Source organism: Elgaria multicarinata, chromosome 6 (assembly GCF_023053635.1).
Source record: "Elgaria multicarinata webbii isolate HBS135686 ecotype San Diego chromosome 6, rElgMul1.1.pri, whole genome shotgun sequence".
Taxonomy (NCBI): Eukaryota; Metazoa; Chordata; class Lepidosauria; order Squamata; family Anguidae; genus Elgaria; species Elgaria multicarinata.
In genome coordinates, this window is record NC_086176.1 from 50599756 (window position 1) to 50615881 (window position 16126).

The window sequence follows — 16126 nt, forward strand, 5'->3', positions numbered from 1 at the left end:
TCCCCCCAATCAGATTCATGGGATGACGTTGGGTTCTAGTATGAGGGAGAAAAATGTCTTCCCTAAGCACATTTTCCACACCACACATAATTTTCTACACCTATATCATATCACCTCTGTCAATATTGCATTCTGACTGCTTTCCCACATAGCTGAACTTCTAATCTTGGAACCTGGCTAAAAATGGCTGGGGGTGTGGGTGGATCAAGGGACAAGAAAGTGTTAATCATGTCCTCCTGGCCAGTGAATTCCCATCTGCAAATGATCCCTATATTACCATTGCAAGGGAACTCATGCTTGCTTCATGATGTGTAGTTTTGCCCTCCAAAACCTGGTATTTAATAATTTAATGTCATTTCAATTCCATCCAGCAGACCCTGCCTATTATCCATCTCCAACTACTCACCCTCTTGTGCGGATCTCTATGAACTTCATTTTTCAATTAAAAAAAAAAACGTAGCATAAATGTTTCAAAAACTCATGACATGCCCTTGTGCATTTGTTTTACTAATCTGTACAATTGAATATCTTCATAAGTTGTTTTTGCTAAAAATTTACCAAAAATTTGTAAATACATAAAAAATATTCTTAAAAATGAAAAATTGAACAAAGAAAGAACACCCCAGCAATCAGTGTTGCTTGTATAGGCATTGGTTGGTTAGTAGAGATTGTTTTACTAAGGAATATATTCAAAAGCATCACCTTCCCTCTGTTGCTAATGCTTAAATTTAGGACATCATGGCTTATAATGGTACAGATGATAAATTTCAGTTTGTACAGTCATTGATAGAAACAGACGAACAAGGAAAAAAATCAAACCACTTTTTGGTTACTGAAAGGCCACCATGTACCTAAATCAGTTATTCAATTATCGGAAGGAAACTTAAGAATGTTGATGTCTACTACGGATCTAAAATGCAGAACTACTTGCAGATGGCCTTCAGGACATTTATGAGCACCTAGTACTGACTGAAATTCACTAGTTTTGAATATAGCCCTTAGTCATATCGCATATTTTTAATGTCTAAGAGCTGCTAAACAGGTGGCTAATGAAGTCTATTTTGCAGGCCAACCACTGTCTAAGAGGACAGTAATATTCAATGTGAAACTGCTGAAACTCTGGCGTCTGGCGGATTTCATGGAGAAAGGAGATATCAAGGTCAGATTCCAGGAGCACAAGTAGAAGAGGGAAAATGACCAGCAGTATTCCAAGCCCAACAAAAAGAAGTCTGGAAAAACTCTTCACAACAGCATTTATCTTCATGTTGCCCATCAAAAAGTCATAGCTCCACCTAAGTGCTTTCCGAGCTTCTTTGAGCTCCTCTTCCTCTGCCACCAAAAATGCATTTTCATCTGCCTCTAGTTCTTCAAATGAATCTGTATCTTCCTTCTCATTCTCTGCCCTGGGAGTGGTTTGAAAGAGCAGATCAATCTCCTCATCATTAACAGGAGTGGGGAGGACGCTGGTGCTTGGATTGTATACCAATTCTGAGATGGTTAAAGGTTCTTCCTTGATTTTCTCGTCCTCTTCCAGAGAAAGATCTGAACTATCATCTGTCTCCTTAGCAGGAGAATTGGACATCATAGGTATTGAAACATCATCATCTTTCGGCAGCTGGATACCTATAAAAACAGATTTTAAATACAACTTTTAAGTTCTCCAGTATATATTTCAAAGAGCTGTAAGCAAAGTGATACAAGAAAGTTTCCAGAAACAACTATTCATAATCTGATAATTTCCTGGTTCAAAAATAAATGAAAAGAACATTCTACTTTTCAAAATTTTATATACATATTGTAATGCAAGATCTACATGTTGGAAGTTTTTAAAAAACCAAAATGCACCCCCACATGGCAACCTCACATGCAGATCACACTGTGTGATATAATATCTCATAGTTCTGAAATCACAAAGTACTCTGTGTTATTAGAAACATTTTAAACGTGTTTGCAAAAGACGTGTGTGGTAACATGTAACATTAACCTAACATCATAAACTGGTTATATATTTGTATCCACTCGCGTGAAATATTGGTTACCACATGATTCTGTGTCTCAGGATATAATATAAACCAATGTTACATGTAAAATTACAAATGGCTAGATACTATATAATACATTGGTTTGTGCAAAACAGAAGTTTATGCTACAGTCTTGTAGCTTCAGAGAAAGTGATCAAATCTGTAAATCTTTATGAGTACGAGGTTTGCAGCAAAAGATCTACTTTTGCCATTTAAATTCTTTCCATGTGGGGAGTAAGATTATACAGCTTGCTTTAGAGACCATTAAGAGAGTATATTAAGTATGATTTTTATACAGATGAATTGAAATGTGGTATATTCTCCCTTAAATAGCACTAGTATTGATGAACTTTAACTGAACTCCGTCTGGAAGAGTCAGAAGAATCTCCTAAGGTTGAACGTTATCTGGCAACCTGAATATTAATCCTCTTTTCATTCAATCATTACACTTCAGTGTGATCTGTTAGACTATTGCAATGGTTTGAATCCAGACAAAGTCACACTTAATCTAACTGTGGCTATGTCTGGATCTAATCCAATCGGTTTAGACATTTTTTATTAAAACTTCTGCTATGAAATGGAGAAATTTAAGAAGACTTTTTGATTTGATTTTAATGTTAAAAATATAACATTGTTTCATTTAAATAAACCTATTTGATAACAAATATTTTAGAAAATTACTCTGACATTTACTTTTTCTCCTCTGAGCATTATATTAGCACTAAAGTCATCTTCTCTTTGCCACATTTATTTTTCACATGAGTAGTATACATGGCAAATGTGGATGAGGCAGAAGGGATTAGTACCACTGAAACTGTTCTGATCTCACATATCTATTTCCCCACCCAACTTATACCAGCATACATCAGGAGTAGGAAGGAGAAAAGCTCAAAAACATAGTTTAAGAAATTAAAGTACAATGAAAGCTCCAGTTTTGGAAACAAACTGCAGAACACTGGTTCTAACTAATCATATAAAATAAATATGAAAATAAAAAAGCACTAACAGAAAAAATAAAAAAGCAATTAACATAGCCTCCCTATGTTAATTCACTAATGTATCTGAATCTCAGGTTCCTCAAGAAAGTAGTATTTAGACCAATAGTGAAGAACAGCATGATCTGCAAATGGAATCTCAAGTAAAGCATCTGCATGATGAGCCCTCTATGCCGTATGTAGGTTTGGCAGGATTCCTAGAACCTTTCAGCAGTTACCATTCCTGAACTATTAACTTGAGATTAAGGTCACAAATGTGATCATCATGAACATGATGAATTATTCTATCAAATCAAATATCTCAATTTTCACAGTAGGGGCTAAATAAAATGTTATTGTTTTACATTTGTACCTTAGAATGTCATTTACACAAGTGTAATATTTGGTGCAAACTTCATAAAATAGTGCAACTGGACAATGGTTACATAACGTTGTGCAGCTCCTAAGCCAACATCACACAGCACTTAGAAGTCTTCACCAAATTCAGTAAACGCACATTGACACCATACAAAAGTTATACTTTTTTAACATTAAGGGAGCAATCCTATGGTCCCTAGACATTGTGTGAGGCACCACAAGATACTGGGCATCCCCCTCTCTGAGGTCAGAGACAGCACTCCAATCTCAGACGGTGGAGTCAGAGATCTGACCCCTCACAACCAGCATGGAAAGAACCACACTAGCTGCCTCTCAAGGTCATAAAATTGACCTCAGAGAAGAGGGAAAGGGGGTGTTCCAGTGGACAGGGCAAGGAGGAGACTAGAGAAGCCAGGATATGAACTATCCTGATGTCTCTCCAGCCTCCATCCCTCCTCCGAAGTGTTGTCACTAGAGCCCATATAGCAAAAACTGCTGCATGGGTGTCCTGTTCTGGCAGTAACAGACTCTCACTGCAGTTCAGATTACAATAGTAGTGGTCAATTTCCAAGGTGAGGTCAGAGCACAGGAGGGCAGCCAGACAAAAGGAGCAGGCATCAACAAGAATGGTCACAAAGAACAGGCAAGAGGTCAAAACACAGGTACACAGTCAGTACATTACAAAGTCCAAGAGCAGAGTCATTAGGCAGTCCAAAGGTCAATAAACTGGGTATCAGGCAGAAGCACAGTTCAGGCAACATGACACAAGGTGGGTGGACCAAAGTTGTTCCAACACTGGCTGATTTCTGATGCAGACTTTTAAGCCTGAAGCCTGCTGGACCCCACCCAGAGCTCACCTGCAGTCATCAGAACTCTCCTTTCAGAGTCCTACTTCTGAAGAGTCCCTTTCTCCTGAGGACACCTTTTCTGCTGGCAAGCACTTTATCACACAGGAGCCCTACTATCCTGTCGCTTGAGGTGACGATGCTCCTGGGGGTTCGGGGACTGCTCAGACTCTGCCTCATTTTCAGAGATAAGGTCTGGCGAAGGTTCATTCCCAGTTGGTGAAGAGCCTGTGAGAGTCACCTCCCCCACTCCCCATGTAAGCTGGTATGTTTCTGGTGACATCTCTTCTGCTTCAGAATCTGATTCTGATTGATCACCTGAAACTCCTTCTCCCAGCCTAAGGGGAACAGGCCTGGTCATGACACTAAACCTGTAGAATGTCCTCCCTCGAAAGGTCTGCCTAGCTCTAGCACTGAACAGACACCAAGTGAAGCTTTGGCTTTTGAAACAGGCCTTTAGTATAGGTTAAGTGTTGCTTTTTTCCCCTCTTCCATCTTTTGTTGTTTTCCCCTTTTGATTGGCTGTTGCTTTGTTTTTTATTATATGACTGATTATTTTGCAGAGCAACTGGTGTATTTTTTTAAAATTATATGTAGTATGCTTTTATTGTAATATATTTGTGTGTGTTTTAAAGAAAAGACAGGGAGTTGTTTATTTAGTTATATTTATTTATTAAATTAAATTTATATACTGCCCCATAGCCGAAGCTCTCTGGGCAGTTTACAAAAGTTAAAAACAGTGAACATTAAGAAGTATACAACATTTAAAACCATCAAAAATATAAAAACTACAAAGAATATAATCTAACATTGACAATGTGGATAATTTGACATAACGGCAAGAAATGGCATCAAGGTTTTACAACCGAGTGCCCTCAAAACATTTTGGACTGCAACTCTCATCATCCCCAACCAACACAGACAGTGGTAATGAATAATGGGAGCTGTAGTCTGGCACATCTGGAGGACACCAGGTTGGGGAAGGCTGCTTATAATGTTGACCCAGCAAAGGGGTGTGGGTGGGTGTTTTTGAGCAAAGGGAAAATATTTTTAAATAATTCTTCTTTCTTAGCTTTGGCAGTTTTGAGACCATATGAATTTTAACTAAACTTATGAGCTAGTTTAAAAAGGAATATCACAGTGGTTTTAATATTACTCTGCCAGAGAGGAAGATGTTCTAGCATTTAGTCCAGAAAGCTGCAGTCCAGAAGGCTATAATGTTTCTCAAATTCCATTTTTACTCTTCCTCAGCTCAAGAACTCACTTTTCAGATTTATGCAGTTTGAAGGCAGCTGCTACTAAACAAGGATTTCTGTGCAAGTTTCTTGTTCCGTGTAGCGGATGCCCAGGCTGAAAATTAAATTACACAAGACTGCACTGTCTATTATTCAAAATTCCTTGCCATGTTTTATGCAGGCAATTCAGTCCATTCAATGTATACTTATTGGTATATTAATCCTGAAATAATCACACGGCAGACTAACTTCTTTGTCAACTTAGGCAGTTAGAATGACTATTTGAACCTTGTCAGCTGAAAACATGCTAATGTTTCTTTTGCTTTTACACAACTCATACCACATCTTAACTTCTAATTTCCCGGGTTTTTTATGTTAGCTTTTGGAGGGGTTGCAGGGGGAGAGGGAGTGGGAGAAGGGGAACTATTTAGGTATTAATACTATAGTTTACTGAATGTGGACTTTTATTGGTATAACGAATTGGGGGGGAGGGGGACACCTAGACTTTTCTGTTCATAAAAGGTTTCAATAACTCAGCAAAAGTGAACTTCAACTTACCAGCACTTGTAGCTGTGATCCTAGATCCATGTCTCAGCAGACGAATGCACACATCTTTGCTACAGTGATTAACCATTCGCAAATGGATACTCCTCCTGGTTTGGATTTTTACTAGGCATTTCACCATTTTGACTCACTGCTATATTTTCTACAGCAGCCTGAACTAGTCACCCATACTGGCTGTGACCTTTGCTAAGTTTCCACTGTATTCAGCTCAGGAGAGTCCTGCTGAATGAATCAAATAACAGGCTTCTAACACGGCCAATAGAAATAGTCCACCAGAGAACAGTATGGGAGGCTATTTTTAAACCTTTCCAACCGCCTCATAATACACAATACAATTAACTCCAAATACCAACCATTTCCTTAGCAGTTGCTTATAAACAGCTGCACTGCACATAGCAATCTAAGCCCTTAAACATGTTTCCTGGACTATAACGCAGGGTAATGAATCAAACGGACCGTAGAAGTTCACAAATGCAAATATCTAAGTTAAAGGAAATTGTTATGACCTCTCACTTGAAGGGGATGCACTCTGTTATGTAACGTTGCACCAATACTCTTAATGAATTATTTGTGGGAGCAATCCTAGCCCCTAATGCGGCTTACTGGGGGGAACTGGGATATGGCAGGGATGCCTAGCCACTGGCTCCCACTGGTGGAGAGGAGGCTGACTGGCAGTAGGCCCCCAGCGCAACCTTGACAGCCTGCTGGAGGGCAAAAAGCTACTACTGGTGGTATTCTTCCTATTAGTATTTGGTGTAATGTCCTGAAATGGGGCATTCAGAGGGTGGGGCAGAGAGGAGCAGGCTTCAGATTGAAAGCCACGCTGTTCTCCTTAGACAGGCCTGATCTGGGCCCATCAGCTGCACCAGCCTGTTGTTAGGATAGCCAATTTCCGCTGTTGCTTTCAATGGGGAGGATTCCAAAAACAAAAGCCCAGAGAAATCACTTTCTACCGTGCCTGACATGCATTGGCAGCTTGAGATGTGGACCACTGGGCACCTCCCTATCCTACTTAGAATTGCTCTGCTGTAGTCTTGCAAATGGGGAGGCACATAACACTGTTACATTTTCTTGCTCACCTGCATCTGCTGTAAGATTATTTTCCTTTCCTTTAACTGTTATTTTAGGTTTCTACAGGTAGGACATACCAAGCCAAAAAGAATTTTTTTTAAAACAACAACAACAACAACATACTAACAAAAACTGAACTGCTTGTTTTTCCTCCTAAACCTGCTCCTCACCTCTCATTCTCTCTTACTGTCAACGATGTCACGCTTACTCCGGTCAAGGAAGCTCGTAGTCTTGGCTTTATATTTGATTCCTCGCTCTCCTTTATTCCTCATATCGAGGCAGTAGCTAAATCCTGTCGTTTCTTCCTGTATAATATTGCCAGTATTCGACCATTTTTGACTGTCTCTTCTGCCAAGACTCTCGTTCACGCACTGGTTATCTCTCGGTTGGACTACTGCAACCTTCTTCTCTCTGGCCTTCCCTCGTCTCACATCAGTCCGCTGGTCTCTGTTCACCACTCTGCCGCTAAGATCATCTTCTTGGCCCGCCGCTCTGACCATGTCACTCCACTTCTGAAATCTCTTCATTGGCTTCCAATTCACTCCAGAATCCAATATAAACTTCTCCTGTTGACCTTCAAAGCTTTTCACGGTCTAGCTCCTGCCTATCTCTCCTCTCTCATCTCACACTATTGCCCCGCTCGTGCTCTCTGCTCCTCTGATGCCATGCTTCTCGCCTGCCCAAGGACCTCCACTTCCCTTACTCGGCTTCATCCTTTTTCTTCTGCTGCCCCTTACGCCTGGAACGCTCTTCCAGAACACTTGAGAACTACTAACTCAATCACAGCTTTTAAAACTCAGCTAAAAACTTTTCTTTTCCCTATAGCTTTTAAATATTGAGTTTGTTCTGACTCTATACTGTTAGCTTCACCCTACCCGGTGCCTGTTTACACTTCCCTGTGCCTGTTTGCATTCTCCTTCCCTCCTTATTGTTTTCTACAACTTTATTAGATTGTAAGCCTATGCAGCAGGGTCTTGCTATTTACTGTGTAATTTGTACAGCACCATGTACATTGATGGTGCTATATAAATAATAATAATAATAACAACAACAACAACAACAACAACAACAACAACATAGTTATTAGATTTTGTGAAGGTTTTTTTTTTTACTGTTTGTTGTTCCATTACTCTGCATTTTACTACAAGAAATATATTGAGGGAGCAATCCTATGCATGTTTAGACAAAAATAGAAGTCCTACAATTCCCAGTATGCCCCAGCCAACCATGCATGTGCAAAACAGTTTTCTATACACATGTGGTAAGAAATTACTTGTATTGTGCAGGGCGGAAATGCATTTGTGTGAAGTGAAGAGTGATAGAAAAACACTCATTACTAGGCATAATTGTAACATCAGCTGTACTGCCCAGGGCAAAAATGACCTACATTCAGCATTGGGGGGAAGGATCAATTTGAAAAGGACAGAAATTCTGCTGCAGTTCTTGATGTCAGATCAGACTCTACTAATGGCCATAAAAGCATTGCCGTGTGACAATGATCCTCCCAAAACTGTCCAATCTACAAGTCTAGTAAGTGCTTATTGATGTTGCCATGCAAGTATGGTATTTCAGGATGTCATGGTAGAAATGACATTTTATCATGGGGCAGTAGCACTGGAAAGGCTATCTATGTGGGAAGAGTAATATATGTTATTTATTTATTTAGAATATTTATATACCGCTCCCCATTGAAAAATTCCGGAGCGGTGTACAAGATAAAATGAAAAGAAAAACAGAATAAAACAGTTAAAACAAAATTTAAAAGAAGCAAAAACAGAGATTCTAGGCTGCACATTAAGGAAAGGCTTCTTGGAATAAAGATGTTTTCAGGAGGCGCCGAAAGGAGTACAAGGTTGGAGCCTGCCTGACCTCCAGAGGCAGGTGGATTCCAATCGGAGGATGGATCCATGTGGAACCACCAGGAGCAGGCCGGTAAGGGAGAAGGCGCTTTCTCAGGTATCCTGGTCCCAAGTTGTTTAGGGCTTTGTACACAAGTACAAGAACCTTAAACCTGGCCCAGTAGCGAATAGGCAGCCAGTGCAGTTCCCTCAGCAGAGGAGTTACATGCTGGAAAGGGGCAGCTCCAGACAACAGCCGAGCTGCAGTATTCTGAACTAGCTCCAGCTTCCAGAGCAGCTTCCAGGGCAGCCCCACATAGAGCGTGTTGCAGTAATCCAATCTTGAGGTTACCAATGCCTGTACCACCGTGGCCACCGTGTTGGAGGGAAAGCAAACTCTTTGGGGATTCAACATTTGGGGAACAGAGGAAAGCAAACATATGGCTGGGGTTAAACTATAGCAGAATTTAGGGGCAAGTTTCATTTGTAGATTGTTATACTAAGTTGATGGTTTAGGAAAATTAAGGTTCTGAAGAATGCAAAGGAAAGTGGAACAATAACATAATGGGCCTGTTCAGGCAACACATTAAGCTATGGTTAGGCCGTTAACCCTTTTGCAGCAAATGGTTAGCGAGCGTGTTTAAGTCATAGTTATGTAGTCACTATGGTTACGAATGGTTCACACAACATGCTAAGTCATGGTTCACATGACATGTTAAGCCATAATGTTTAGCTCAAAATGCTTAACTACTGTGGCTTAGTGTGTCATCTGAACCGGGTCAATGAGTCTGTTGGGAAGGGTAATATTGCATGAAAAAGGTCCTAGGTATAATTTCTGGCATCTCCAAGGATGGCTGGGAAATATTCCTATTGGAAATCCTGGCGAGCCACTGCCAGTCAATGTAGACAATACCAAATGAGATGGACCAGTGATCTCATGCAGTATAAGCAGCTTTCTGTGTTCCTATGAATGTGTTTCCCTTAAGGAAAAGTGGTTAAGGGCTAAGGTAGATGAGGAAGGAAAATAGGTGATTCAAAATTATTACGCAGCCCACAAAATTCCACCACCAAATGAAATTGACAGAATTGTCATTTTTCAAGAATTAATGTCATATTATAGCTGGCAGTCAGCAAAAGGCATACTGATTTCCAGAAATGGTAGCTATGTTGCAAGAGTAAGCACAATATCATGTTCCATTAACACTGATAAATATCATGCAAATTAGAGGAACAGACAGATACTAGAGTCTACGTTAATAATTCTGTGTATTTCACTTCCCAATTTGAAGGGAGGGGTCGAACTCTGCCTAGGCAAAAGCTGCCCCTGGCTCTTTCAGTGCATTCTTCATGAGCAGCCTTTTTATGGAAGAAGAAGAAGGACAAGCAGAATTGCTAACCCTTTTCTGCTTTGGGCTGTTTTGTCATGTTTTTCAGACATAAATTCCCTGTGTAATCTTGTTGATGCAAAACACACCCCTTGGAGCAGTTTCTAGGATATAAAAAGCAAGCCTCTGACTGCCAACGAGCGGTGCCGACATGCTATTTTTATATGTATAAAATCATGAGGGCCTCACCAAGCCATTAACACGTTTCCTAATTCACAGATAACCCTTCGAGAGGTGGGCAAATGACTCCGGGAGGGTGGGGAATGATGTTCAAGGTTAGCAAATATGCTCATGCAAAAAACAAATCATATCATGTTTCTCAGAAAAGACACATATGAAGGACTGAAGAATTTGTGCTGAAACATATAGTCTGAAATCATATAGCTGAGTCAGCTGCGCACACGACACCATTAAATCCAACACTCTGCAAGCAGAGGACAGATTCTATCTGTTCACAAATGTATTAGACAGCACATTTCCCCCTAATGCTAGAAATCATTATCACAACTGAGGTGTCAAAAAGACATTTCTGAAACGGGAATTCCCAACTTTCATCTGTGGTTGGGCCTGGTTGGTTTACTTCAGTGGCACCAAACAGACAGAAAACAATCCTTGCCAAAGTAATAGAGATAAAATAAATTCTAACCTTCACTCAGACACAAGAGTGGATGAATCTGTGGTTTTAACATGTTTCTCTTAAAGTCGTGTTATAGGAGTTCTGTTTTTAGATAAATGCTGCTAGTGATTTACCCATATTTTGCAGGGGGTCAGGGACAGGACTTATTCTTTCAGAATTGTATTCACTGAGATGGGAAGCATGCACACACAATAATGAGAAGTTTGGTGAAAATCTGTTAACAATAATGACATTTAACAATAATTTGATATTTCCACCACCACCATTGCCATCAGAGACACATTACTTTGAAACGTGCATGTTCCATTCAGCTATTGATAGACCTGTCCCAGCTTCTCGATGGTTAAATGTGGTTTCCCTGCAGCGGAAGTGCTAGCTTTGCTAAATATGTTTGGTGCTCTCCATAATGCAAACTCTGTTTTGGAGAATGTCACTTGGACCCTTTTCAACAACAGCATTAAAACTAATAGTGCAAGGCTACCCTGTTATGATCCTGAAGCCATGCTCACTATTTAAAGAACATTTTCTCATATGTATTCGGGGTGTGTGTGTGTTTGGAAATGTGCTGTGCTGAACTTCCACTCCCCAACATTAAAAATGTGCATCTTGCCTTTTTGTAAAGAGGCAAAGACTATCCCTATTTCAGCAAGACACTCCCAGGGCTCCTGCAGAATTGCCACACTACTTTTGCAAGACTGAGGCTCAGCCACTGTTTATCAGAGAAGGAAGTTGCTCCAAAATGTATTGCCTGCATAAACCCTAAGGTCTGTCCCTGTAGTCAGGAAAACAACCTTTCATAAGGAACATGAGATCACAGAGATCCAAGGTGATTCCAGACGCTTCATGAGGCTTCTATATTAATAGTTCATGACTCATGGAATTCTCTTGGATGAAGTTTGCAAAAGCACCAAGCCCTGCATGAATCTCATGACTAAGGGGAAATGTAAGGGCAATTAATACATGACAGTCTGCAGAAGTACATTTAAGTGCAATTAAAGTGGGCAGAATTGGATAAGTAGGATAGCAAGGTCCTTTGAGTAATCGGATAGAAGACCCATAGGTCTGCCTGAAATACAGTACAAATCTTACTCCCCAGACAGAGAAAATGTGCAAACTCAAAGGAGGCTGCCAACAGTGTACCAAAAGAACAGCTTTGGTGTTACCTCTGAGTAATAATCACTAAACCCATCACCAGAAAACTTGTAACACTAAACCATGAGGACGTTCCTGTCTTTTGCTAGCCTTCTTGCTTCTTCCTTTATGGAACACACAGGTAGATATGCATGCCACATATGCTGTGATTGGTCAACCCCCACCTCCATTAGCTATTATATGCCCAGGCCCCGCAATATTGCCACTCACCGAGAGACCTGGGGCCACGAACCCGGGAGGGAGAATCACGCGGCATGGAGAAGGAGCCAGATTCCCAAGCTGCCAGGCTTCCAGGAAGGAACACAGGGGTGGGGTCATGCTGGACCAGGAGGGAATTGACGGCAGGGTCTTCCCCTGCCAGAGTATAAAAGTAGCAGCAGCAATGAGAGCAAAGACCCAGCAGCAGGAGCCTCTCAGCCAGCCAGCTAAAGAAGCTGAAGACTTTGTCAAGTTTAGGAAGGAACCCAATTCCAGTCTAAGGAACCAGCAAGAGAAAATAGCCAAGGAGGCTTTCAGGAGAGGAGAAATCCCAGCAACATACCCTGGAGGACCATGCAAGGAAGGAACTCTAAAGTTCTTCTTAAACTACATTTTTGCAGATAAGAAGTGGAGAAGAACGGGGCACAAAGAGGGAGCTGCGTGGGGGACATTCAATCACATGCATCCAGATCATGAAAACTGTGCTATGAAACTACTTTATGGGGTGGGGGATGTTGTCTGGCTTCTACTCAGGAACAATAGAAAAATGAGAGCATCATGGATACTACAACCACTATTTCATGGTGAAATAAATGAGTTTACCTGCTGCAGCTCCTTGAGGAAGAGACTGAACAGCGCTGCACTACGCTTAAGGTGCTCTGGAGATATGCTTAGTGAGCGTTTGTTCATATACACACATTCATCTCCAACCCTCTATAGTGGTCTACACAAACTCATACTACTGTCCCTATCACAAAGTCACCAACGTAATCCTAACTCTTTCTTCCTAACATCCCACTGGTTCCCATACTCATGTCTATTCTGATGACATCTTCCCTCTCTTCCTGTGTCTTTTAGGCTTCTACAATAGAATCCACTTGAGAGCACACAACGTTTAGATTATTTGTGTGCCCACTGGGGTAAATGTGGTTATGTTGCGCTCTCTCCATGAGGCTTTCAACAATAAAGGAGCTAATGTGACTCAGATCCTGGGTTGATTTCAACTCAGCCACAGGATTCAATGGTGGCTTTGTATGGGATGTTATGTCACTGCATCAGGGCCAAACAGACATTACTTTAAATCTCTAGCAGCTTTGTCTCTCTCCACCCCACTCCCATTTTTACTCTAAAGTGTGGGTGCAGCTTTTAAGGCCTTGCACCTACCCTAGAGTAAAATTAATAAATAAATCATTTCCATGCATAACAGCAAAATGGTACTCAAAAGGAAAATGACCTTTCAATATTGCTGTGTATGAACCAAATCTACTTCCTTTGGTCTTCCCCCCCCCCTTTTTTTTTTTTTGCTGCCATGTGTGTGTGAGTTTGAGTGGGAGAAACTAAGAACAAGTAGGCAGGGCAGAAACAGACTTGCCTTCATCTGAAAGAACCTCTTCCTGGTCATTTGGGGATGGAATAAGAGGTTGCAGAGGCTCCATATTAATTATGAGCTGCTTGTTCAAAGAGTGAGAACTACGGCTCTGAGTAATGCTGGTTCTGAGAAGAAAGGGGAAATAAGGACGATAACAACAACAACAACAACAACAACAACAGCTATGTCTCAAAATATATAGCAAAAGACATGGCAGGATCAATTCATGCATTACTGCTATTTTCTTCAGAAAGTTTCATTGTATAGAAACACATCATGCAGCGCAATCTAACTTTCCTTTTTTAAAACAAAACACAGAATGGTAATATGCCCGTATGGTCCCTAGAATATCCTTATGTCAACCTTCCCCAACTTGGTGCCCTTCAGATGCTTTGGAGTTCAACTCCTATCAGGCCCAGCCAGCATAGCCAGGAATACTGAATTGTAGTTCCAAACGTCTGGACGGCACCAGGTAAAGAAAGGTTATTCATTCACTAGACATCACAAAAAAAATATGACTCTTTAAAAACCTGGTAGGGAAGGATAAACGTAACACAGCCAGAATATTAATTTTACACACACACACACACACACACACACACCCCTCTTCCCAACTGTCATAGCTATTAAGCAAGTATAGGTCTAGATTTCTTCCTTGTGGCCAGAGCAGAGTTAAGGCTGCTCAGTTTTTGTGGAATTATTATTTCCTTGCTCTGGGGTCATATAGCTTTTCCTAAACTAATGAGTTAGGCTTCTAGGTTAGTGGCTGTGGTTCCTTGGAAGGAATGAGACAGGAAAAGTGAGGGTACTCTTTAGCTACTATGTAATGGATAACACTTTTGGCTTATCTTGCACATGACTGGGCAAGATTATTTAGCAACTTGATGAGCCAGTGACCAAATACTCATTGTGAGATTTCTTAATTTGGGAATATTATATGAACATTATCCCAGTTCTTTGGTCTAATTTTAGACTCTAAAAGGTACAGGTGAGAATGATGATACTGTCGCTGAAGCATAAGGCTGGCCCTACTATTGGGCAGAGTGAAGGAACTGCCTCAGGCAGCAGATGCTAGGACCGGGGCAGCTCTCTGGCCATTCTTCTTGGCACTCTCTTTTAGAGGACAGAGCTGTGCATGTCACACAGCCTGTCCTGCACTCCATAAATTAGCCTGCTGCCTTCGGGTGTAATGGAGGACCCTATCCCACTGCCAGTGTTGAAGTAAGATTCAACTGCACTTCTAGTCAGCTTTTGTCTATGGAATGGAGGGGGGAAACGTCTTGGCCTTGGCCTCAGGCAGCAAAATGTTTTGCTTCAAAATGTTTTGAAGCAGGGCAATGACCAGTTTAGCAGCCGAGAGCAGGTGCCTCCTAAGAAGCTCCCTGAATATTCACACCAGCTTATTAGGAATGCCGTAGATCAGAAAGTACCTGTGCACTTCAGGTGGCTCCCTCTGGATTTTAGAACTTGCTTCAACAACCTCTTTGGCAACTTTTCCACTATAAGAAAACACAAAATTTAACATGGTAGATGAAACTTTTATTTGCAATGCAGTAACTGAATACTTAAAACAATGAATATCTACATTAAAAAATATCATATGTTATAAATGTGTTATATCTTTAGAAATTAATAAATTCTTGTGAAATATTTGTATTAAAAGGGAAGGATCCAATGGTGTCTGGCCACTAGTACTATTTATGTTGCTCTAGTAGACACCAACAATTGCACAACGCCAACAGTGGTTGTTAGCGTGAGAAAACCAATTGCGCTTGCAAGAGCTATTGATGTTGCATGAGCGTTGGTTTCCACTAGTGCAACACAAATAACACAGCCAGGCACTGTTGTATCCTTCCCATTATCTCAACAGAGAGCTGGCATTTCATTTACAGTGTATTATCTCTGGTTAACGCAACATGACCTCCACCTAACTGCCTACTAAATGCAATGGCCTTCATTTCTTCATAGGCATTTCATGAGAAGAACAGGTAGAGTTATCCTAATGTAACTCAGAAGTCAGCATCAAGGAAATGTGTACAGGATTGCAGTCCTAGTCTCCAAACTATTTATTTGTTTATCACAGAATCATAGAATAGAATAGTAGAGCTGGAAGGGGCCTACAAGGCCATCGAGTCCAACCCCCTGCTCAATGCAGGAATCCACCTTAAAGCATACCTGACAGGTGGCTGTCCAGCTGCCTCTTGAATGCCTCTAGTGTGGGAGAGCCCACGACCTCCCTAGGTAACTGGTTCCATTTATCATAAGTATTACAATCTTATTCCCAGGGCAGTTTATAAAAAGAATATCGGTTGACATAATGAAATTTACAGAAATAGAATTTCAGTCCCCTCCTGTCCTCAACAGACCCCCATGCCCCATCTCACGTTGTTCAGGAGGGCTCCCGACCCTTCAGAGGGGAGGAAGGGACAGGAAACATTCCTTCCGTGAACTTCCTTAAG

The 16126-nt window shown here is 41.0% G+C and overlaps 1 protein-coding gene across 1 annotated transcript in view; it reads right to left on the reverse strand.

Annotated features, from left to right (window-relative positions):
* Window positions 1-203: 203 nt before the first annotated feature.
* The window catches only part of FRMD3 (FERM domain containing 3), a 129473-nt gene continuing 113550 nt past the window's right edge, over window positions 204-16126 (reverse strand). The window contains exons 12-15 of the mRNA XM_063129380.1: window positions 15098-15166; window positions 13671-13792; window positions 12311-12454; window positions 204-1623 (exon numbers count right to left, since the gene is read on the reverse strand). Of these exons, the coding sequence (XP_062985450.1) occupies window positions 1025-1623; window positions 12311-12454; window positions 13671-13792; window positions 15098-15166 (934 nt within the window). The 3' untranslated portion in view covers window positions 204-1024. The remainder of the gene's footprint in view (window positions 1624-12310; window positions 12455-13670; window positions 13793-15097; window positions 15167-16126) is intronic.